This window comes from Haemaphysalis longicornis, unplaced genomic scaffold (assembly GCF_048455015.1).
Source record: "Haemaphysalis longicornis isolate Haplotype H1 unplaced genomic scaffold, Haemaphysalis longicornis Haplotype H1 scaffold_9, whole genome shotgun sequence".
NCBI lineage: Eukaryota > Metazoa > Arthropoda > Arachnida > Ixodida > Ixodidae > Haemaphysalis > Haemaphysalis longicornis.
In genome coordinates this window covers 11,259,093-11,283,381 of record NW_027526460.1, presented here as the reverse complement: position 1 = coordinate 11,283,381, position 24,289 = coordinate 11,259,093, and the positions used below count along the sequence as shown (strand labels likewise).

At 48.5% G+C, this 24,289-nt stretch overlaps 2 protein-coding genes across 3 annotated transcripts in view; one reads left to right on the top strand and one right to left on the bottom strand.

The window, feature by feature from the left end:
• The window catches only part of LOC144152869 (plexin-B-like), a 114,129-nt gene that overhangs the window by 7,037 nt on the left and 82,803 nt on the right, over window positions 1-24,289 (top strand). The window contains exons 2-8 of the mRNA XM_077684383.1: window positions 2,906-3,065; window positions 4,084-4,180; window positions 5,106-5,214; window positions 7,338-7,466; window positions 10,382-10,474; window positions 19,212-19,296; window positions 20,484-20,656. Coding sequence (XP_077540509.1) covers window positions 2,906-3,065; window positions 4,084-4,180; window positions 5,106-5,214; window positions 7,338-7,466; window positions 10,382-10,474; window positions 19,212-19,296; window positions 20,484-20,656 — 846 coding nt within the window. The remainder of the gene's footprint in view (window positions 1-2,905; window positions 3,066-4,083; window positions 4,181-5,105; window positions 5,215-7,337; window positions 7,467-10,381; window positions 10,475-19,211; window positions 19,297-20,483; window positions 20,657-24,289) is intronic.
• Window positions 1-24,289, bottom strand: part of LOC144152871 (uncharacterized) — a 204,549-nt gene that overhangs the window by 147,009 nt on the left and 33,251 nt on the right. The window lies entirely within an intron of this gene.

Genomic DNA, 24,289 nt, shown 5'->3' with positions numbered 1-24,289 from the left:
AGTGGAACGGCTTTAATTTTTTAAAGGATCGGTTACAAACCAATCTATCTTACATGTCAGCACGTGTCGATCACCGACTCATAGTAGGCGGTTCACCTTGTCACACGAAGCCTTTTCACAATCCATGCACCAAGCGCCCCTATTGAGTGGATTCTTCACTCACGTGCTGTTGCAGAAATCTTAAGCGTGAACCGCATGGAGCGTTTTCTGATCGCGCCAACGCGCTTCGCATGCCACAGGCGCGCTAACGCTGTCGCGGAGCCACCCGCACGCTGCTCGCGGCGCGGCTAAGCGCTGCAGGCGGCGGCAACATGGCGGCGGCTTCGGCCTCGAAGTGGTGTCCGGAGCTCGAGCGACCGCTTCTGAGAGGCACGCACGAGGTTGCTTGTGCGGTAAAGGAGCTTGTAATGTGGGCGAAAATGGTGCTATTAAACATCATCCTCGCAGCTAGTGATGTCGCCCATGCAATATCTGCCAAGGCGGTAAGCCTAAACATGTCTGTTGGAGACAGCCGGCTGTCTCGAGCGCTTCGAAACTGCCGCAATGAGGTGCGCGCCACCCCATTGGCGCAAGTCGCCAGTCTCCTCCCACTGCCACGCGCGAGCGCGACGCGCGTCATTTTCTGAACCAGGCAGAAGCTGCCGCGCACGCGGGGTCGTCGACGCGTCCGTCAAAAAGTCGCACGCGCGACGCCGACCCGCACGAATCACGTGGAAAAACGCGCCATGCTGTTCACGCTTTAGACGTTGTGGTTTAGGTATACATAGCTTAGCCGCTTTGAGTAAAAAGCTGGTTTTTAAAGCGAAGTTTTATATGCCTCACTCAAGGCGTTCGATGTCGCGACGGAACGCACTGCAGGAAAGCCAACTTTACACAATGGGTTTCGCAAAACGTTAATGATAATAAGCAAAGGCACATCAAGTGCCTCAAGCAAAAAACGCTTCCCGTGGTCAGAATCGAGCCTGGATCCCCAGCGTTTTGTAGCCGACGTCTATCCGATTGCGTCATTCCTAAGTCCAGCCACTTTGGATTTGGGACTTTGACTTTGACTCAGATTGCATGGGGGATATCTTCGCGTTTTAACCGTCTTTCTCGCGAGAGGGCTTTGATTCTGTTATTGTGTTATTGCTTGCTGTAACTTTTTGAAATATTTTGTAACTACCCACAACTCATCTCTAATGCCCTTGGGCACTGAGGGTATGTAAATCAATCAATTAATAACGGTACCAAATCCATAGGTATTCGTCAGGAGTCATGGTATTCGCTTTCTCCCGTTTAAGCGGAAAGAGCAAGTGCTACACGATTTTTTTAACACGAAAGTGTTTTTATTCCGGGGTACGCAAACATTTGAGTGTCGTCATATCCGTCACGGAAGTGACGCCGGTACAAGGAAGGCAGCTACCTGCAAAGGGTGCACCCCTGAACATAGGTCTTCTTGCGGGGAAGCAACCTTTAGAACCGAAGACTACGTTATACTTAGGGTTGTTCGTTTTCTGGTTTTATATTTTAACACGAAAATGACACCTTTGCGGAAGCGACCCGAGAGCAGGACGTCGCTCGCCAAGCACACCCACAAGACAGCCGTGACCCGCAAATCACGCTCAGCCGCAAATTTCACTGCACATTTTACTTTCGTGTTTTAGCGATTCCTATGACAGAGGAATCAACCAAATTTTTTTTGTAATTAGTCTCCACGCTGTGCGAAAGTGCTGCATGATTGTTAGGCATGCTCTTGTGACTTGGGTGGCCAGATCTCACCGCGTTCACCAGTTGTTGCGATTCCAGGGTTCGCGAATCCATCTTGGTAGCGCGACTGGTGACCGGAGACATTGATCAAGAGACCGATGCTTGTTGATGAAGGAGAAAAAACTTTATACATGTATTTACATAATGAGTACAGGTTTGGATGCTGTGCCAGCAACAGCAACAGAAGCAACACTCGGCGGCTCGCAGCACCGCCTTTTCGTTCAAGCCAAAGTCCCTAGAGTTCTCCTATGGAATTCAACTCCCAAATATCTGGTCCAATCACAGACCCAGAATCTCACGCACATCGGCACCGCCATCGCGAGAAGCCGTTCTGGTTTCTTGCCCACGCGACCACGAGGGAGAGCAGGCGATGGTGCCACCGGTACGAGAAGACCCTTTTTTCCAAGGCCGACGCGCGCCCGCGGGCTTGACTCTCGAGGCTCGCGGATTACAGATTTATCGGCCTGAGCTTCCGAAGCCGTCTCTGCCGTTTCCTCAGAATCACCCGTTCGGGGATGGCTCAGGAAGTCGCGTTCCCGGCCTCGCCTGCTCGTTTCCGCAGAAGTCACTCAGAGGTGAAGGGGCACAGTTCACGCAGGGTTGATGAACCGCTGTATTCAATGCGGATTGACACGTGGAGCGAACCGATACCGACGAACGCGCTAGTTAGCGCCGACGTCCGAGCTTGGGTGCGCCGGGTCCGCAACGCGGTCATAACTATGATGAGCCACCCCGCTGCACGAAAGTACGAAATATTGTTGCTGTGCATGATGTGTTTGTTGGCTGGATTTGGAAGTTGGCTAGTTGGCTTGAGTGTTGAAGGCCGAGTTCATCTATGCTGTCGGACATTGTAATGAAATATCGCTAATTAGTTGAAAGAAATGTATTCGTGAATTCCAGTTATGATGTCCCATTTTCGGTAAGAAGTCACTTCAATAATGATGTCACTTTCTGTCTATCGATGCTATTCCAGACACCCACAGCAATGGGCTGGATTCTTGCCCGATAAGTTCTAAACATTTGAAAACTACGATGCTTCCAAATGATTCGTGCCTATGAATAAATGCTTCTATTTGGACCAATAATCGTGTTTGTTAGAGCTAAACTGCGCGACTTTATTCGGTCCTTTGACATAACTGCCTACCGCTGTCAACTGCAGGTGGACCTAGTCATCAACCAGCTTCCCCAGCTGCCCTACGGAGCCCACTATCTCTGTGTCTACGGGAGCAGTGCCCCGATCCAGGCTCGGGTCACACATCTAGGACTTGCCTGTATGTCTCCGCTAGTCGCCGCCAGACCACCCATCGCACACGGAAAAGGTACGTTGGAACAGCATGGAACATCACTCGGGACTTGGGCTCCACTTCTTCACTTTAGATGTTTAAATCGGTTATTCCTCCCCGTTTGCTCCTACAACGGGCTCAGTTCAGATGTACCAGGCGCTCCCCTATCACTCCCACTTCCTCTTACGGCATCTGTCAGACATTATTAACAGACATGATGTCTTTACTCAAACATTGAATTACGGGCTTGGAGGCTTATTTCTTGGACAACGTTGGAGGCAGATACCAATACTTTCAATAAGGGCGAAAAGAATACGAAGACAAAACATGCCTTCCGAATACGAAATCCCCAGGTAGTAAACCGACCACAAAAATTTGTACAAACCAGAGCCAATTTCATTCTTTCTACACAGAAGGCTTGCAACGAAGGGTCAAAAGCTATGTTAAAATGCCTGGATTTCACAGCATTGGTTAAGCTCGCTGTTGCACTGAAACCGGAAAATGTTTAAAGGGAGCCGGCAACACTTTCGATAAGCGCTTCCACTCTTTCCTTCGCGTCTGGAGCCACTGCGAAAGCTATAGTTATCGCCAGCACAGAGCGGCACTGCGCGATTTGCTCGTCGCACCAGATACGCCTTCCGTTTCTGCTTTGTTTTTGTGGCTTTTTTTTAGCTTCTATCGAAGAGCGTTCATTGCTGCAACTGAAGGAAAACCGGCCAACAGCCGCTACGTTGCCTCAGTGACGTAATTCGAGCCGTCGAAGAACGTCCAGACCGGGAAAGAGAGAAAAATCTTTTGAGTGAGTTTATAAGTTATCTGATGGGCATAGAGCAGTAATTTATGGCTGAGGTAATTTGGGAACCCCTAATCTACGAACTGGGTGTGTTGGATGACTGCGTCCTGCAAGCATTTAAGATTTCAAAAAAAGTTGAAAAAAGTGTTGCAGGGTCCCTTTAAACTTTAAAAGGAACCGGAATGATAAATTTATACGGTTTTGTTTTCTGTCAATGACTTTTCCCCATTCTCACCACGTTTTTCTCTTTCGTCTTAACAGATCACGTTATTGTGGACTTGGCGGTGCGTTCAAGCGAGACTGACACCGACTTCATCCACCGAGAGTTCGTCTTCTTTGACTGCACCGTTCACAAGACGTACGTGTTCTTGCGTTTCGTCCAAACTGATGTCAGTTCTATTCCGCATGAACACAAGGCTGAGTCAGTTTTAATCTTAGTCATATAGCGCTACAGAGAGAGCCGAGACTAGAAGTTGGGGTAGGCAAGTGAATTGATGTAGGGATAAAATAAGATAGCTTTAGGGCGAATAACGAGTTTGCGCATCGCCATATAGTACTTATTGGAAGTCCATCGGGGAGGCCTTCTTTCTGTAGTTGACATAAATATAAAAGTGATGATGAGAACGACGACGACGATGATGATGAGGATTATTATGATGATGACGATGACGACGATGATGATGACGATGACGGCATGGTGGCCGAAAACCCTTCTGATCATGGAAAGCCATCAGCATGCTGGCGTTGCTATCCTATTGTTTGTGAGGCAGAACACCACCACATTCATTCCACAGGGCCCTATCAACACTCGCTCCCCTGTATCTCTAACATGCCCTGTATAACATCGAACAATGACCCAACCGCGCGTCCGGTAGCACCATCCTCAATTTTTTTTCCGACGAATATTTTTTACAAGAAAGTCTAACAAAACATTCTTATATGTTCTGTTAGGCTTATATGTTTTAGGTCAGTTCCCTCCGTAGCGGAACATAATTGCACGACCTCCTCAATAAAAGGGAGCAAAGGCGTGCAGAATGTGGGTGAATGCCTCGGGTGGCGAGAAGACTAATGTTTAACAAACCACGCACAGAAAATAGGAAATTAAAATAAAAAAGAACAGTGGTGCTTTTTAGCGAATTCAGTTACGTGATCACCAACGCAGTATAAGAAAGGGTCGCCTTTGTATCTCTCGAATGTATACTGCGGCCTCTGGTTGAGCTGTGTGATTTCGCACCACAAAAGCGCTTCATCAAGAAAACAAATAAACCGTGCCTCTCTTGCAGATGCAAGTCTTGCGTGATGAGCTCGTGGCCCTGCAACTGGTGCCTCCACGAGAACTTCTGCACCAGCAACGCAACCGACTGCGCTCGACGAGTCATCATCGGGGAAAGCGTACGTCTTGCTCTCTACAAGTCTGCACCACTGCCACTGCATGGCTGCTCTAAGGCATTAGTGTTGCGCTACCAAGCATGGGATCGCACGCTAGAACCCAGGGCGCAGTGCCCGTTTGTCCGTTGAAGGCTGTATACGTGTGGTAGTCTCGGTCGCGCACTATAAAACCCACACCATTTTTAATCTTCCAGCGCTTCTGTACGGCGTGGTTCGAAGGCAGGCGTTTCATCAGCGTATTAAGACCCAAGTTTGAACCCTGGTTTTACGAATAGGCTGATCCATTTATTGTTAATTCGCTTATAGCATCGTTCGCAGTTTCGGAAATTTTATACAGCGTTCCTGTTATACATCCGAGATTTGTAATCTTCGCAAGCTACATCCATTTGTGTGTGTGTGTGTGTGTGTGTGTGTGTGTGTGTGTGTGTGTGTGTGTGTGTGTGTGTGTGTGTGTGTGTGTGTGTGTGTGTGTGTGTGTGTGTGTGTGTGTGTGTGTGTGTGTGTTGGGGGGGGGGGGTAAATATACTCTGCAATGTTCCTTGTCTTTCCAGTCAACAACAAAAGTGACAAAATTAAGGACATTTCTTCCAGTACTGCGTCGTAGCCAAATCGCTTTAACAAATTCACAGCGCCACGTTGCCCCAAATTGTCACCGTAGTTAGGTCAAAATAACTGCTCGTGCGCAGTCACTTTCGAATCCGTACTGAGCGTGAGCAATCATGCCGGCGCAACTACAATCAGGTTTTTTGCACCAAAGCTGTATACCTCTACCTCCCGACGGTTTCATCTCCGTGTGCAAAAGCGACCTCCGTGGGAAAAAACGCCAAGGCGCCCAGTCCTAAGACACCGAGCGCATACGCCAGGCTAATCTGGCATACACCATACAGCTCAGAATTCGTTTAAGGAAACCACAAAACAAGCCTCGAAACCGCATTACGGATATGATAACCCCCAGATGTGTTCCTGGTAAAGGTTGTTTGCAGCTTTGACGGCTAGGCAGGTCTAGTGTCACTAAACAGAGCAGTTCTTGCCCAATACGCCGAGCACATGCGTCAGGCTAGGCAGGACCCAGCATTTGCCGCATCTTTGGATGCACTGCTGCTGCAGAAATGTTGTTACACGCGCTATCTTTTATTCGCATTCGGAACGACGTCAGTCGCGTGCAGCCGCAGAGCAGGGAGGACAAGCTAAGCCTACCAGAGTTGGTCGACTAAAACGCAAAAACAAGAAAACGGCGGCGCCCATGAACCATCGCAGTGTAAACAAATGTCGCGTAATGCGAACTGGCCAATGATCATGGGGGCGGCACGGAACAAAAGGAGGAAAGAGTGCGGATACTCTGTATCCTTATCTAGTGACACGAGCCGAGCGAAACCGACAAAACCGCTCAGACGACGAAAAACACTTTATACCGTCCTCCATCACTATTTGTAATGGTTTATAACAGCTTTGCTGGACATCCACTTCCGCAGGGCGGGATGGCGACAAATTTTCGATAACGCGCTACGAATGTAAAGCACTTCAACCCTGCCAGTTTTCGAGCATATAAACCGAGAAACGCCTTATTACGCCTTCGAAACACCCTCAAAAGCGCTTAGGTCCTTTCTACTACAGCCTTCTTCAGAGAACCGCTCCCAATGCTCAACCCCATTCGATGTTAAAAAGTCGGTGACTGCCACAAACCATATTCCACGGCTTATGGCTTGCTCCACTCGACTCAGTTCAAAGTGAAAATCACCGTTAGAGCAAAAGAAGAATAAGACCACATAGTAAAAAAACAGCGAACAATAAAAACCTATTCACCCAGAAAATTAGGCTTTCGGGACGGCCGCACTCACCGCAAAACTTCCGTCCTAATGCACGTTCTTTGTCCACGAGGTTTTCCACGAGGTCCACGAGGTTTTCCGTAAACGCAGAATAACCAGACACATAAACATGCCTCTGCGTCTTAATCTGTGTGGCGACCAAAGTCTGGGAAGTAAAGTTTTCGTGGCATCAGGGTGTCCATTAAACGTAAACGTAAATTGCACTGTTTTAATGTAAAACAACGGGAATTTCGCCGGATTGCAATGTAGCGCGCACTGCTCCAACAGCACAGCTTATACTTCCCCTTTTGTGCCCTGCAGAACTCCCACAATTCCCTTATCAAGGGTCGCCAGCATTGTCCGAGCTTCAGCATCGATGACGAAATACTGCTCCCCCACGAAGCTCGCAAGGAAATTGCCGTTGAAGTCAGGAACATTTTGACCCCTTTGGTAAGTCCGGGTCCTGTTTGTTACTTGGCATTTCTCGTCTGGTATATCGCGTAAAAATTTCACAAGATCCGCCAAAGAGCTTTGCGTGGACATTACTAAAGAGGCCATGCAGACAAAATACAAGTTCATTTTATTCGAAAGATTTCGTGTTCTATAGTGCCCCCAGCGCTTGTCCGGAGGCAAACGATGCGTTATTCACTGCGAATTTAGTCAATTTAAGCTATAATTTTGATTCTAGCGCCAAAACATGTGTCTGAACGACGTTTGCAATGACTATATAAGAGCAGGTCTTTCCGCTAAACTTGTTCTGGAGCGGAGACTTGCTTACTGTTAGTCAACCTAGATGGCGCCACCACACCGCAGCGGGGCGTTTTGTGCCTAAGGTTTGTAACAGTATTTACACCTGGCTTGTTTTTGTTTATGGAGAAAATAATCGTTTCGTGAAACCTGGTGCTCGCTCAACAAATATGGTCACATAAGACACCGTCGCTTGCGTCAATCGGGCAGTGTCGTCTGAGACAACCCCAAAGCCCCGCTGTGCTGTGCATCTAAACGAAGCATAATGCGCGCACTACCAACAGTAGTACGGATCGGTACTTCTATGTTTACGTGTGCTTTCGTAACTGTCACTGTTGGTCCCACCATCCTTCTGATATAAAAACAATGTGCCCTAAATTTAAGCGCAAAAAACTCGTTCGGCAGGCTTATAAGTTCTGCCTAATTTTGCGCTTGCTTTTTCCGGCCTCCGCCAAATCCAGAGCTGGATGGTATGGCATCATACGTTCTGTTGCGGGAAATGAGCTAGTCTGTCGCATCGCCATTTCCCTTTTACCTAATTATGTAGCTTATTTGAGCGAACTTTACGTTAAAAGTGGTCTCAGCATGATTCTAACGAGGCAGTCTCTTGAATGAACCAAACTTGCATTTTGTCTTCATGGCCCTTTCAAATATGCCACGCGTATGTTCACACATTATTGTTAGTTACGGTATTTTTACTAACGCTAGTTTGATTTGCGTACGCTTTTGATGTTTCATGGCTATGCGTTCTTATTTCTAATCTCCAACGTGATGGGGCGTTTTCGGCCGCAAACTCCATGTAGCCGCTGGCTGCAGCCGCTGGCAGCCGCGGGCTGTAGCCGCTGGCTGCATTTAGGTGGATGTCAAACTTTCCTTCACAGAAGTCCATGTACACACTCGCAACAGGTTTTGCGAGTAACCCAAATTAAAAATAAAATTATTTCAGAAATAGAGAATTACCCACAAATCATCCTTTCTTTGCCTGTTCAGATTAAGAACCCGCTACTTAAGCTCAGTTCTTGAAACAGTTCTTTTTAAGTAACTGTTTATACTTAAAGAACAAAAAGTTTTATTTGCGGGCAAATGCGAGAGCCTTTGGTTAACAGTGAATACAATAAAATGTTCACTGCATGCAGTGCAGACGGAAAATAATGCACGCGGATTAATTTCAACATGGGCTGCATACGGGTGATTTTTATCGCACAGCATGTCGCGTCGTCTCTTTAAAAGATACCCACCTTGTAGGAACTAAAGGAAATGAAGGCGGCCTTTAGTTGTCTCAAATCAAGTTTTACAGACGACCCGAAGTCCATTATTTGCACTTAGACTTCCTCAAACATTTCCTACAAAAACTTCCACGACCTTTGTTGGCATCGAACCAATAACCATAGAAAGAAAATCGAAGCCGAGAGCACCCGGTTTAGGGTAGTCCAGCTAGTCATTGATGCTCCCTCTTTCAGTTCTTCAAGCTTAAATTGATACGTCTGTTGTTTCAAGAGTATTGATCCGCTCTGAGGAGGAACAGAGCTAATGGTCTGGAAGGAAGCGATTTGTTCTCTTTATTCCTACACCTAAAAGGAGACAAAACAGGTTTGCATACTATCGATCAAACGTATACCCCTTACCCCGCATATACGTCTCTCCTTTTTTTCTGCAACGTCTTCAACGTTGGTGAAGCAGAAAAAAAAAAACACGTCAGTTTGATTAATGACTTTTTTCGCACAATGCGTAGTTGGGGCTTTTGCTCGAAGACTTCGTTGTGTCATTTATAACGGAGAACGCTTTCGCGGCCCATTCCCATCGCTAGGAATATTCAAAGAGTTCACTAAAGCCTATAAAGTAAACAACGACCCGCTTTCCTTTGTGGCATGGGGCGGCTCAATTGCGTCTTTATGCTTGAGGAGGCAGCAGCCGGCTCCGAGGGTACAAGTAGCCCGTGCGAGTGAATAAAGCACGCACGGTCAAGTGCCATTGTTCAACTCAGCTCGCGCTCAGTGCGGCACAGCGAGTTCATGACTGCGTAGTTTGTCACATTCGTCTCAACTTTTCTTGCGTCGGGGGGATCCAGTGAAAGCGAGATACGCGACTTATGCGCTTATGTAAACCATGTTAGTGGCGAAGCCCGTTAGGGGCTTGGGCTGTCGGCGTCTCCTGTCGTCGTCGTCTCGTGCAGTCACGATACTAAATCACCGACACACTCGTTTTCCAGCACCTCGCGCTAGAACGTTTCATCTCCGCGGGCAAAAACGCGCACTAAAAACACACCGGGACATTCGTTTTCCAACGGCTCGGGCTAGAACGCTTTATGTTTCACAGACACGAGACTTTTACAGCAAAGCTGTATACCTCTACCCCCGACGGTTTCATCTCCACGGGCGAAAAACGCCAAGGCGACAAGAACACACTTATGCACTGGATGCTTCGCCCCTCCCCAGGTTTCAAGTTAGTGGAGATGGAACGGAAACTTTTTAGGGCACTCCACGCTGAGGATATGAGCCTCTAGATTCGCTGGAAACGACAATGCATGCGTTAGGTTTCACTGCATTCAGCAAGCGATTATAGTTTCGGTTTCGAGATTATAGTTTTTGGTTGTCCCTGCTGTCGCTTTCTTCTTGCAGGAAGGGTTCCAGTGTGTCGTTGAAATCGAAGGCGCGAGGGAACGAGTCTTCGCACGCCTTCGGGACAACAAGGTCATCTGCACCGAGAGCACGGTATGTACGCAGCCTGTTACAGGGGAAAGGTCGGGTTTTAATGGGGTCATTTTCTTTTCTGAAAAGGGAAGCAATATATGGGCCTCGCGCACAGAAAACAACACCGGGTTGTCGTGGACACAGATTAGAAGAGTTGCTGAAAATAATAATTTGCCCTCAAACCTTAATAAGAGGCACAACGTCACCTCGCCTTTTCTGAGTGCTCTTACATTTGGTCGTGGCACTAAGAAAGCGCCCGATCAAAAAAAAAAAAAAAAAAGCAGTGCCTTCGGCTATGCCAGGATATACGTAGCGTGGGCTAAGGTTCAGCTGGTTATTCTTAGGTTTACGGGTTGTCTAGGATTAGCTGATTATCATGCTTACTGCTGCTAAAACGATTTCCATTGAAATCCAATCCAATTTAATCCAATCACGGTGGTGGCGGCGGCTCCGGCGCGCCAGCTGTTTGCCATGAGAAGTCACTGCTCCTCGCGCATGCGCAGCACGGCTCTCCAGGAGCCACGCGAAACAGCTCAACCTCGGCCAGTGTAGCTTACGCTACAAAACAACCGATTTTTTTGGAGTCTCAAGCGGAAACATTCCTTGTTTGATAAAAGTGGTTATATTTTTTTATTACAAATCGACGCTCATATAGTGTTAACCTTACGTCCGAAGTCCACATAAATCTGCCATAGCCTGACATTTACCCAGACAAGACTTAAGGCAAAGCTTTTCTAGATGCCGCTTCCGCTTCTCTCTGTCTGCTGCAGAAATTAAAAATTAAAACGTGGAGGACGACAGCAATAACAACATTAAAAACCGAAAAATTGGGGAAACGAGAGTGCTCGTGCACTCCAGAGAGACAAGAGAAAATAGATTCCTCGTGCGCGATGTTCTTCGTCACGACAAAAAACAATAGGACTTGACAGATGTCCTCTCGAATATCACTTGAAAACATTTTTTTAGCAGCAAAGCTGTTTAGCAAATCGTTTGAGTTTGGTTGAAACCAAACCAAGAAAACCAGTTAAAAAAACAAACTAGTTAAAAAAAAAACAAGAAAACGCCCTGAGTTCGTGTGTGCGTGCCTAGCGGCAACCGTCCAGCATCCCCGGCGCACGTTTATCAGACCAACCATACCCACAGGGAGATTGGCCAAGATTGGGGGCGGGGGGGAAGATACCCAGCGTTCGCCGTAATTGCGCCAACACTTGCTCGGAGCAACAAAGACACGTCATAGCGTACCCGCCGCGGTGGCTCAGTGGCTAAGGCGCTGTGCTGCTGAGCACGTTGTCGCGGGTTCGATTCCCGGCCGCGGCGGCCGCTTTTCTGGTGAGGTGAAAAGCAAAAACGTCCGTGTGTACGAGATTTAGGCGCACGCTAAAGATCCCCAGGTGGTCAAAATTAATACGGAGCCCTCCACTACGGCACGCCTCATCGCCTGCCGCCGGCGCGTTAAACCCTACAGTCAATCAGTAACGTCATAGCGTACGCCCTCCAAGGTGATGCCCGATGACTGCCACTTCCAAAAAAATTAAGGAAGCCCACACTTATAGCAACAATGATGGAGTAGAGGTCGTTGCGGCAGCGAAGAAGAAGCAAATCGGCTCGAATCGTGGTTTTAAACTGTCGTGATGGTGGTGAAAGTTTCGTACAGCTTCGCTATATTCAAGTCCTAGGCATTAGTGTGAGCCTCCTTCAATTTTTTTTTTTTCATATGCACTCCACATCGTCTGTTTCTTTTTCATGTGACCTTCAAAGTAACCAAGCAAGCAAAAAAATTCCCCCGCATTTCCCCGAGGGGGAGAATGTGAAAGTGCGAATGCACGGTTGTCGGCCCGCTTGCGGCGCTTGCGCTCGGCCCCCGCAGCCCACCGCCTCGCCGCCTTCTCTTCCATCTCTTCCATCGGGTTTGTAGTATCACGTGTACACCACGCAGTTATCAAGCCGCTATAACGCCGCTGAGTCGCCAACGCACGCCGCTGACGACGTAGTTTGAATGCGTTAAAGATATAAGGCGCGTCACTAACACTGATATCACCGTCGCGTCCGTGGCTTGGTCGGTAGAGCGTCGCGCTGCGGCCGCAAAGTCCTCGGATCGAAACCTGGCGCCGGATGCTGTTTCTTTTTTAAATATAGAGGAGCACTGCGGACGCCGACGCCGCCGCCGGCGGTGGATGGTTTGGGGTCGCTTATAAAGTGCATTCGCACTTAAAAACGCCAAAGGACTCAGCTAATTTTGCGAGGCCGTTGTCAGATGCGCCGGCACCACCCCGCGAGAAAAGTTCGACGAAGAAAGTCATTTTCGAAGGCATGTCATTACGCCCTGGTGGGGTGAAAAGAAAGGATGGGCCGGGTTATAATAAGGCACAAGCTGACCCACTAGGCTCGCTTCGAAAAATTGCCTTTCTCCCTCCCTGTTCTTGGGGAGGCATCAAATTTCGCCGGCGTAGTTGTGAGCGCACTGAACGCGTACCGTGTTCAAAGTAGCGAGGCTCTTGGAGAGGCGCTCGGGCGGCTTTCGGGCCCGCCACTGGCCTAAATAAACTATCCACGCGAAGCAGCAGCAGAAGGAGCAGTGGCAGCAGCTGTGCATCAGAGTCATCGACTGCAGAAAGTCGCTAAGAGATCACACAGCCTGATGCGCCGCAAATGACTTCCCCTACGTGGAAGCCCCAAAGGGAGGCAGGGGTGGGTATTCCAGGCCGCGCGCTCGGTATATGCACGCCATTTTGTTGTTCTTGACGCTTTCTTGAGCGTTGATGCTTGCTTAAGTTGTTGTTTGCGCTGTCCCTGCGTGTTTCTTAATACGGTGGCAACAGAGCAGCGCTCAGTTCTCACGGCCGGCCACTCGTATCCAGACGCCCCTACTTTATGCGTGCGTAGCTGCTGTCGTGCCACCACGACTCAGGCGTGCATCTTTCCGTGCTGACGCGTTAGAGGACACGCTCTGAGATCACAGGCCGTCCTCCGCCCAACTAGTTCGGTGCAGGCGACTGCTCGCGCTCAACGCTAAAAGAAGGAACAGGTTCTTTCAAGAAGGCAGCCGCGTTCGCATCGATTTGTTTTGACTATTTGCTTTTTAACAATGTTGTGGGGAAAATTCGCCATTCTTGCACGCATGCTGCGCTGATGTTATATCTTGTAAGGCGAGGTAAAAGCTTAAAAATAAATGCTGAGATCGTCAATCCCACTACTGTTGGCTTCGGTGAATAAATCAGACCCCCGGAATTTTTCCGGCCTGAATGCCAATCCATGTTGAAGAATTCGTAATTCGCTTTGCACGTACATACGCAGTAATAATCCTCGTCGGAGCCCTTCCGTCATGAACGAGGGCTGGGACTGCGGTCTGATGTTCATGATCAAAATGGCTTATGCGCACGGTACCGGGTTACAAAATTCCGAAACGTTTTACTAAAGAGGCATAGTTTGCAGTCTGACCTCCTCCCGCCCCGTCCCGTATTTTTTCTCATTCCGTATAAATTAAAATTTGCGTGTATGATTACGTTTTCGCTATCGCTAAGAATCCCCAGGCAGTTTAAACAGGAGTTCACAGCTATAAAACACGCCGTGTCTCGAGTGAGGTGTGTTATTTCAGCTGTACTGTGGCTAAGACGTTGCGCTGCTGAGCACGAGGTCGCAGGTTCAATTCCCTGCCGCGGCGGCCGCTTTTCTGATGGAGGCGAAAAGCAAAAACGTCTGTGTGTACGAGAGTTCGGCGCACGTTAAAGATCCCCAGGTGGTCAAAATTAATCCGGAGCCCTCCACCACGGCGCGCCTCATCGCCTGCGTTGCGTCGGCGCGTTAAAACCAAAAAAAATATTTCAGCTGTAGTAATTCTAATAACTAGGGTGAATGTGAGAACGCCAGTGGTACGTGGTCACTCGAGCGAAACCGATTCGGTGAGTTTCCCCGCGGTTATCGGTCACGTACGGGCCCTGCCGTCACCGTACTGCACCGAACTGAAGGAGCGAAGCGTGTTAAAGGCGCTCCGAAGAAATGGAAATGTCCACAGACAAGCCAGCGGGCCTAAAGGGTGGAAGCCTCACTCACTGGAAGGTTAGCAAGCGGAGGCAGTGGAGGAGCTATCTGGGGAGGAGCGGGAGCGAGAGGGGGCGTGTCCCTGTTGCCACATTCGCCCAGCGCGCGCCGAGGCCAAGAGAGCGCCACAGAGCAGCAGCACAGCTGGGCCCAAATGCCAGCCGATGGATAATCGATACGCAGTGTCGCAGAATGTAGTTAGGGGCCCATTCTTCTTGCCCGCCATCCGGCCGCCACGGGTCGCCCTTGTGGCCCCATTCTCTATGCAGCAAAGAGCCCACGTCGCCCGCTATTCCGCGCCTATCAGCCGGGTTCTTCTTCTCGCATTCCCGATTTTTCTTCTCGGACCCACGACACGGCGCTTAGCGGCCGTAACTCACCCGCTTCCACGCGCACCCGGAGAGCGAAGGTGAGGTGGCGTAAACATCATCTACTACTGACAGCTTTGCATCGAGGGGACGCAGCAGCAGATGAGCGTGGATGCGGCCGCGTGAGTGGCGCACGCCGTCTCGTCCGAAGCACTCGCTCATTGCGAAATATACGCAGCGCGAGATGCCGATCGGAGAGCATTGCGAAAGCGTAAGCTGCAGAGATCGAAGCGATATTAATGATACAGCAGTAGCAATTCGGCTGCGCAATGCCAGGCACATTACAGAGGGTTAGGGCGAGTAATGGAATGGCGGCATCTGAATCGTTCATTCGCGATGCTGTCTCCTCTGATAAGCAGTGAGATTACCATCCCAACCCTCAACACAGGCATCGAAATTCAATCACTCTTGTTTCTAGACCGAAGAGCAGTAAGACGCTGCTCCAGTTGAGCGGTGGGATTAATCTCGAACGAATTGCAATGAGAAGCAAAGTCGAGACGTATCTCCTCGTTGGGGACAGCGACGCTGTACCCGCTTCACTCAAATGAGAGGAGGGAATGCAAACCTGATCCTCAGCGCGACAGGGGTACTTAATTCCGCTCCACTTTATCTCGCGGAGAGCAGTGAACTGCGGATTGAGTAGCGGATTCACAATGGCGTTCCTCGCCAGGGACTGTCGCATTTAATTTCTGTCCTCAATAGTGTGAGCGGTATGTAGTGGAAAAAGCGGGATCACGGTCTTGCGTCTAATTAGGAAGTGTGAAAATTAATCCCGATCCCGAACGGAAATGGAGCCGCATCGCGTGAAACGTTTCATCAGTGACAGTGTGATAGGGAGGGGGAGAGATCGAGGTAGGGGATCTTGTTCTCTCTCTTTATCAGGCTCTATTGCGACTGCATGGCATAAGTAATTAGCGCGAAATAAAATGAATAACGTTCATTCCGGGAAAGCACGTAATGTCAAATGTGTGAATCACACACATGAATCTATGAACGACAAGGTGAATCACGGGCATGTTGCAAGAAAGGCTTTTGGATACCATTATTTCTCACCCCTTGCTAATGTTATAATGTTATAAGCGGAATACTCACCGTGCGACACCTCCCGCTGCGCGTGCGCCGTCCGCGATCTCAAATTGATAAGAAAGTGTATTAGTGACGTTGCAAGAAACTAAGTGAAAAACGAAGGATCGTTCTAGGCGGCAACATTCCAAACAGCTCGCGTTTCATCGCCACTGTGGGTGTGGTAAACGAACTGTTCTTGTGCAGCACGGGACAAACAAAAAATCAAATCCCCTCCGTCTAACGGCGACCATGGTTGAAACGCGAAGATTTCTTGCGCGCAGAAATCAAATGGCGAAGTGCCAAAGTCAAAGTCGCTGCAATCAAAGTCAAAGCGTCAACGATAAAAGTGCAAGCCACCCGAGAGTCAAAGTCCAAGCTCAGACTAGAGCAAGCGAATCCCTCCCGAGAAAGCTGAGCGCCCTCTCCCCCCTACCATCCATCGTGATCATTAGACCACCACCGCCGTTAGGTGGATGGGATTTGCACTTTGTTTGAGAGAATGCGCTGAAGGTATAGTTTGTGGAGTTGTTGAATCCCAACACCAGCGCAATGAACCCAGAGGAAATTCTGGGCGTCCCGGCTGCGATGATGGTGCAATCGGATAGCCGTCGGCTTCATAAGGCGAGAGACCCAGGTTAGATTCCTTATGTCATCATCGTCATGTACCCTCCCATTGTGCGAAGTGGACTGTCCTGCAGTGCGTTTTGGTTACACACGCCTCCATCAGTGCGATTAAGAAAGCTTCGCTTTAAAAGAGTAGGCGAAACAGACAAAACCAACAAAGTTACAAATTTGCCAGCAGTTCCCACACACTAACACACAGATTAGTCCATCCAGGTTTCACAGTTACGGTTGATCTTACAGATGACACTACAGCGGTGCCCGGAGATCAAGCGAAATTCTATGTCGGTGTTCGCACTTCCGCCTCCACTCCGTGAGACAGGCGCACCAGTGAACGCAGCGGTAACTACGGCCAAGATAGCAGCGAGTCGAGCCTCGTCTCTCTGCCGGCCGAGAGCGGCATTTTCGCGCGCTTTTGTGTCTGGGACGCGCCTGTCCGCCACGTTTCGATTGCCGGCAGCTTTCTTTGGCCCTTTCCCCGCGGCGTAATTAGAGTCAGCCTCTCGGCTCGCCCGGGGAGCCGCCAGAAGAGAGGGAGCGCGGTTAATGAGAAACACGTCAATCTGTCGCCGGTCTCGCCAAGAGTGGCGGTCGGCACAGCCGTCGCATTACTCGCTCTCGACGACGGGCGCCGCCTGCTGTTTACCGACGAGCAAGAGACGGTGCGGACGTCAGCCGCTGGCCCCGGTGTCGAAACATAGAGCGAGGGCAGAGCAGAACAGAGACGGGATAAACGAGAGCAATAAACAAGTTCAGGTCATTGCGTACTTCAGTAAACCACGCGGTTATGTCCCTGACGACATTAATGTTCACCGTAGGGCGGACCCGCTAACGAGGGCAGAGAAGAAAGTGACGCTGTAAGTGCGAGGGTTCAACGACCACTCCCGTTAACGTGGCGTTGTCGGACGTGTTTCTTCTCCCACGACGTCTCTTGATGTAGAGCGGATTTTTTTGGCAGGTCACCCGCCACGCCGCCTCATTGGTTAAGGTGTGGTGCTGCTGAGAAAATTCGATTGTCGACTGGCGCATACTTAATTCGGACACGTCCACTTACACGACGTTGGCTGCGCTATAGAGAACTCTAGGTGACTCGGTTTAACCGAATTGTTTCACTGGAGAAGTCTCCACTTCGTCAAGTGGGGGTTAACAGGCAAAATTTTTTAAACGAGAAATCGCTCTTTTCTACACAAGCCGGTTCAGAGATTGGCACGGCGGTGTAGTAGCCAACGTATGACGTACGTCATGTGCTCTGAGCTTATATTAGCATGCGAGCCGCTTGCTTATCGCATTAAACCTTCGCCACCACTTGAGTCCAGCGTCGCCTTGCTCGCCGGCTACAACAGGCAGAAAGTGGCTTGAGGTTACATTGCGTAACGTCGCATGCCTGGCTTTTTAAAAACTCGTAGTGAAGTTTTTATCACAGATTTCTGTGTAGGCATTGCTTCTTTAGGGAAAACTATGGCCGCGCTTACGTCATTACGTCAGGAAATCTCTCCACCCAGCGCAAAACTTTATCTCACTCCCCATGCACGCCTTGTCGTGACTTCCAGTTGATTCGAAAAAACGGTTTTTTTCCCTCACTAATCTTACCTACCGTGATAGTCTTTTATCGTAAAATGTTTTATGTGTCTGGCATCAAAGAACTCAAGACATTCCTGTACGGGCATGCACACGGCACGATTAATCGTCATAGTCATGATTTACCCCGCACTAACCGAAGGGTGACCAGCTACTCATTGACGGGATGGTACTAGCCATGACCCCTAGGGGGTACACTAACCAAATTTATGCCCTAAAATCGAGCCTTAAGACCTCGGGAGCGACACGGCAATGCCGCGAGCGTCGATTAATATAAATGATGTGAATGCTGCACTCTCACTTTCAACTGAAGCAAGTGACACCACGGAATTCGCAGAAGCCAGCGTTTTTCGAACTACTTAGGCACGAAGAAATCAGATAGTTAAGTTTATCAAAGGAAGCGCGTAGCTTGTGGTGGCCGTCATCCTACGTTCCGGCTGTCATCCTACGTTCCGAGAACTTACGGATGGCATTAGTCTTTGCTGCGTGACAAAACAACAAAGAAGGGGTTCATTCCCGTTACGAACTAACAGGTCCTCCGTGTCGACCGGCCGAGAAGCAAGAAGTTACGCGATTCTGCATCACAGCATCATAATCGGTCGTGTGTAAGTTTGGTCGACTCATGACCAACACAATCGATGTAACCCTGGAAAGGGTGAACACATGTGGAAATCTGACGCATCGTCTGCTGGCGCTGAAGTTCGCCACACATTTGGGTGTTCATCCCGCTTTTTTTTACAAAATGTGATGTACGCCTAACTCCAGGGAACAATTAGTCCTTCCATACGTATGCTCGCCGTGGAGTGCGTCCCTTCAACTTAATTTCACTCGACATAGTCACCGGAGTCCGGTAGTGACTAAAGTCAAATGCAGGACGAAGTGTTGACAGTCGATGCTGTGGCACAGGTTTTTTATGAATGCCGCGTGGACCTCTAGAAAATAGTGAGGCGAAATTTAGCATAGTCATTCTTATAAAGAAAAAGAAATGAAAAAAAAAACAGTGATTGTTTTCGTGTCACACTTGCGTCAAATCACACTGGTACCTAATGGCGGGTGTTAGACTGGTTGTGTTCGTTTCCTTTTTTTAGTACACGTACCAAGCGGAGCAGGGAGAACTGCAAGCTTCTCTCACGGTGCTTTGGAACGGCGATACCTTCATCGACAAAACTAACGGTAAGCTTGCACTCTTATACAGACGCATCAAGCTTCGCATATTACACGCACTTCTCCCATATGGGCAGTTTCTCCAGAGACGTTCAGATTCACCTAAAAAATAGAGGCTCACGGGTGCACTGAAATAGGAAAAGCAAAAGGTTGCATCATGATGTCTATAGCTACTCTGGAGAGTAACTGACAATTTGTGCTCACAACACGGGAAGGGTTGTAGTTTATTCTAGCTTTTGATAGAGAACTGATTCTTCGTTAGAAACTCCCGCGCTGGTAAAGCTTTCACATGCATGACTTGTCATGCACAGAGGTGTTCAAAAGGCAGCTTTATAAAAAAGAATTATTGGCAGCATGTTGCAATGGCCGGCAGCCTGTGGTGTTCGAACGACCAGTCACAACCAGTGACTGGTCGTTCGAACACCAGCACCAGTGACCAGAGCTCCGATCAGAGCTCCGATCAGAGCTCCAACCAGAGCTCCGACCAGAACTCCGACCAGAGCTCCAACCAGAGCTTCGTTCGAACACCACAACCAGTCACAACCAGTGACCAGAGCTCCGATGCAATGAGTGCATCAAAACAATAGAGCGGTGGAATAGAGATCGGTTGAGGTCATATGGATGAGTCCCATGCCGGAATTTAATCAAGATCTCGTAGAGGCCGCAGGTTAGCCAAACTTTATGCACCGCCGGTCGACCAGGGCGTTTGCTAGCTTCGCGGTAGTGGCAATTAAAATGTATAGGGTTACACAATTTGAGGTTTGGAGAGGTGCTCCTTATCAAGATAATGACCGTAAAACCATACTTTTGGTCTTGATTTTCTGGGACTCCGGAAGAATCCCAGCAATGAAGCCTTCTATTGAGTATTTTATTCACTCGTATAGATGTTTAAAGCTCTTGTATTTAGTACGCGTTAAAATAGAGTGGAGGCAAAACCGTGAAAAGTACGCTAATACTTCTTGTTGAATGCTCGAAGAATGTATACATCTTTTAAAGAACAGTTACATCAACCAAACTGAAACGGCAATTCACAGTAGAGGCGAATAGGTCTGAGTCTTTCGGTACATGTCATGTACAGCTGGTCCAATCAATCAATCAATCAATCAATCAATCAATCAATCAATCAATCAATCAATCAATCAATCAATCAATCAATCAATCAATCAATCAATCAATCAATCTCTGTTCCTTCGCAGTGACGCTCTACAAGTGCCTCCTGCTGGGAAGCCACGGCGGCCGCCAGGACTGCTCGCTGTGCCTGACGCGGGACAAGCGCTACCAGTGTTCCTGGTGCGGGGGATCCTGCAACTACGGGCCCTCGTGCGTCGAGCCCGTCACCACCTCCTGCCCGCCGCCAAGGATAGACTGGGTGAGAAAGCGACCACGACGTATCTCATCTTTATCCCCCGGATTACAAAGGTCACGGGTTTGGATGCCATCTCGTTAACATATTGTTACGAGGATGGCGCAAGAGAGTCGGTGTATTTAAAGGTATTTACTAACTATACACAATCCAGGGAAGAGGAGTCACGGGAAAGGAAGGCAAGGCGGCTGTGGTAAAAGCGATTTCTCTCTGAGTCGTCTTCCACGACGGCAACCCCCTTTTTCTGCCTCCTCTTCGTTTTCTTTAGAGGAGCCATGAAGAGAAAACACAAGTTTGGTTCATTCAAAAGATTGCCTCGTTAGAATCATACTGCCACAACTTTAAACGTAAACTCCGCTCGAATAAGCCACATAATTAGGAAAAAAATGGAATGGCCATGCGACCCACTAGCTCATTTCCCGCAACAGAACCTATGATGTCATGCCAGCCAGCTCTGCGATTGGCGGAGGCTGGCAAAACTAAACTCAAATTAGGCAGAGCTTATAAGCTTGCCGAACGAGCTAATTGCGCTTAAATTTAGGCACATTCTTTTTAAAGCCGTAAGAATGGTGGGACAAACAGTGGAAGTTAGGAAAGCACACGTAAACATAGAAGTACCGATGCGTACTGCTTTCGGTACTGCGCGCACTATGCTTGGTTTAGCTGCACAGGACTGCGGGGCTTTGGGGTTATCTCAGACGACATTGGTAGATTAACGCAATTGTCGAGAGAGCACTATGTTTCACGAAAAGATTATTTTCTCCCTGAACAAAAACAAGCGAGGTTTAAATACGATCAAAAACAAACCAAAAGCAGAAAACGGCTTGCCACGGTATGGTGGCGCCATCTAGGTTCACTAACGGTCGCGCACCCGCCGCTCCTCCAGCAGGCCATGTCCCAATCGGCTGCAGAGCGGTCGGTTCCTGTGATGGTATTGCAGACCACGAAAACGCACGATTTAGCGGGAAAAACAAATTTTAACTTAAAATAATTAATTTCTCAGTGAATAAAGCATCGTTTGCATTCGGACAAGCGCTGGGGGCACTATAAAGCACGAAATCTTTCACATAACACAAACTTGTATTTTGTCTTCATGGCTCCTTGAAGCACTGGGAGAATGGCTCGCTTGACTTCGGCACACCCCTCCGTGGCTGATCTTCCTTCTCGCTTGTCCCCAAGCTCCTTGGAAACTAAACAGTCACCTGTTATTGTTTCCGCCCAGTATTTCTGAGTGCATGCTTTTTAAAAAAGAGAGACAACAAACAAAATCTATCATGGCTTACTTGGCGGTATCTGCTGTACTTGCCAAAGATACTTGTTCTTGGGAAAGTCAACGGCGTAAAGGAGCCTGGACTGGTAGGGTTGAAGCTACCTAGCTGTGTTGGCTTCCTGCCGCTTTGTTTAGAACAGCGGCAAGTAGCGGCAGCGGCGAAACATCGATGGTGCGGCATTCCCGGAAGTCGTATTCCTTATCGAGACGATGCGTGCGGAACGTTCGCGTGCCTTGAAGAAGCTTTGGCTTTCTCATTTAATTCGGAGGTGTCGGGAGGAGATGATGGCTTAGTGATTTTTCCTTCATCTGCTATCTTTAAATCGATATCGGCCATCAGTAAAGCCATTCGAGTCCTTAATGGCTTGCCCTTCCGGTCCGAGACATACGAGTCGAGAACATTTTTTTTAAGAACACTGTATGTTTTTTAACCTCACTTGCTCTTAGAGCGAAATGTTTATTACTCCAGGTACAAACCAAGAAAACATTCGTACCATCAATCTCACCTTCAAGCTCAGCCAAGGCTAAGCCATCGCCTCGTGTGGTTGCCCAGGGAAAGTGCTTAATCACTCGTTCGGTCCAGGGGGAAGGTGCGGAAAGAAAATAGGGGGAAAATGCATGGGGGCGTACCATGAAAAATTGTTTTAGGAGGCGCTGGCCGCATCGAAGTTCACTGCGCGTTCGTCCTAGACCGGCCGCTGCATCGAGCAGCGTCTGTTCTGTCTAGCGGTGCAATTGTGTGCGAGTTCACTGCGCGTTGTCGGCGCGAAAACCAAGCTATCGCTCGACAAGATTGGTTTAACCGCGTTCAACTACGACAAACTTTTTTGTGAGCTTCTAGTCCATGGCACAGCTTTTAAAGCGAACCTTTCTATGCCTCACTGATGGCGATGTAGTTACGCAACCACAACGCACTGCAGGAAAGCCATCTTTACACAATGGTTTCAACAAAAGCCTTTCAATCATACCACACACGTAGGCAATGGAAGAAGGCCTTTACGCACAATACACGATACGGTAGAGCACTGGAAGGCACATTTACATTGTAATAGAATCGCTGCTGATGATTAACGTTCCATCATATCAACGGCTTCGGGTCGCTCAGCATTTCCTTTGGGTTCGTTGAGCGGGCGTTGGCTCTGGACTTGGCTGAATTGAAATGGACTGACTTTGTACGTTGGCAGTTTGGATTTTGCACTTTCAGGAGCGTGGGCTTTGGACTTTGATTTGACTAAGTTTGGACGGAGAAAGCTTCGAGTTTTAACCATCTTCCTCTTAAGAAATAGGCGTGGATATTTTTTATGATGCTCTACGCCTACTACCGGTGACTTTATTTTCGCAAAAACAAGTATCTACGCTACCTTACACATTTGTGGCATGTAATAAAATTTTTGTTTACAAAATTTTCAGGCTATCAGCAGAGTGGCTGAGCAGTAATTCTATTGCTGGCATGAAAAATAAAATAAAAAGAAGTAGGAAATTATAATGAAGTACCATATTCTCCTACATACACTACAAAATTTACTAGTTACCGTGAAAAGGGCCATTTGACTGCCATAATGAAGATGATCTTTCACTGGACAAACAAACAAAAAAAAACTTCACATTTTAGTTGGCACTAACGCAACAGCCATGTACAAGTACAATAAATCTCGATCGGGCTCTGGACGATCTTTAAACAACAGACTCAAAAATAGTAACAGACAAAAAATAAGGAACGCAGTAAAATACAAGATGTGACGTGAAAATTAGGTCACACCTGAATTTGATAGGGCGGAGTTCCGAGAAGAATTTTCTGGCAGTAAGAAGGTATATGGCACTCCTTATCTGGTCGTCGCCGCGCCCAGCCGAGACAGCGCCTGCGGGAACAGCCCGTCTCCTGTGGTGAACATTCAAGGCCCGATGCGAGCCCGTAATTGCGGTCGTTTCGGAGGGTGGCGTGCCGCTAATTGAATTAAAAGAGCCGCCGACATGTGGCTCCATTGCTCGTTACGCACAATTTAGCGCCAGTCGAAAATCTGTCTCCCCATCTAACTTTCTCGCGGCACCCGTCCGCCTTCTTTCTTTCGCGGCATGAGATCGATTGGTCCTCGCCATTGCGCCGAAGGGATAACTTCGTTGTGCCGCTATCGGCGGCCAAAAAGTGAAGTTAGTGTCAGATTCCTCCATTCCCACTAGGGTAATTCTTTTTCTTACTGTTGTGGACCTATTCTCTTATAAGGACGTTCTTGGTAGAAGCAACAATGCTGTTTCTGCTGGCGCACTACGCGGCCCAGTGGATACTTTTGCACAAGGTTGGGGACTAATTACACCGTGTCTAGTTTGTAAACCTGCCATTGCTGGCTGCAGTGTACATTATTAGATCGGAA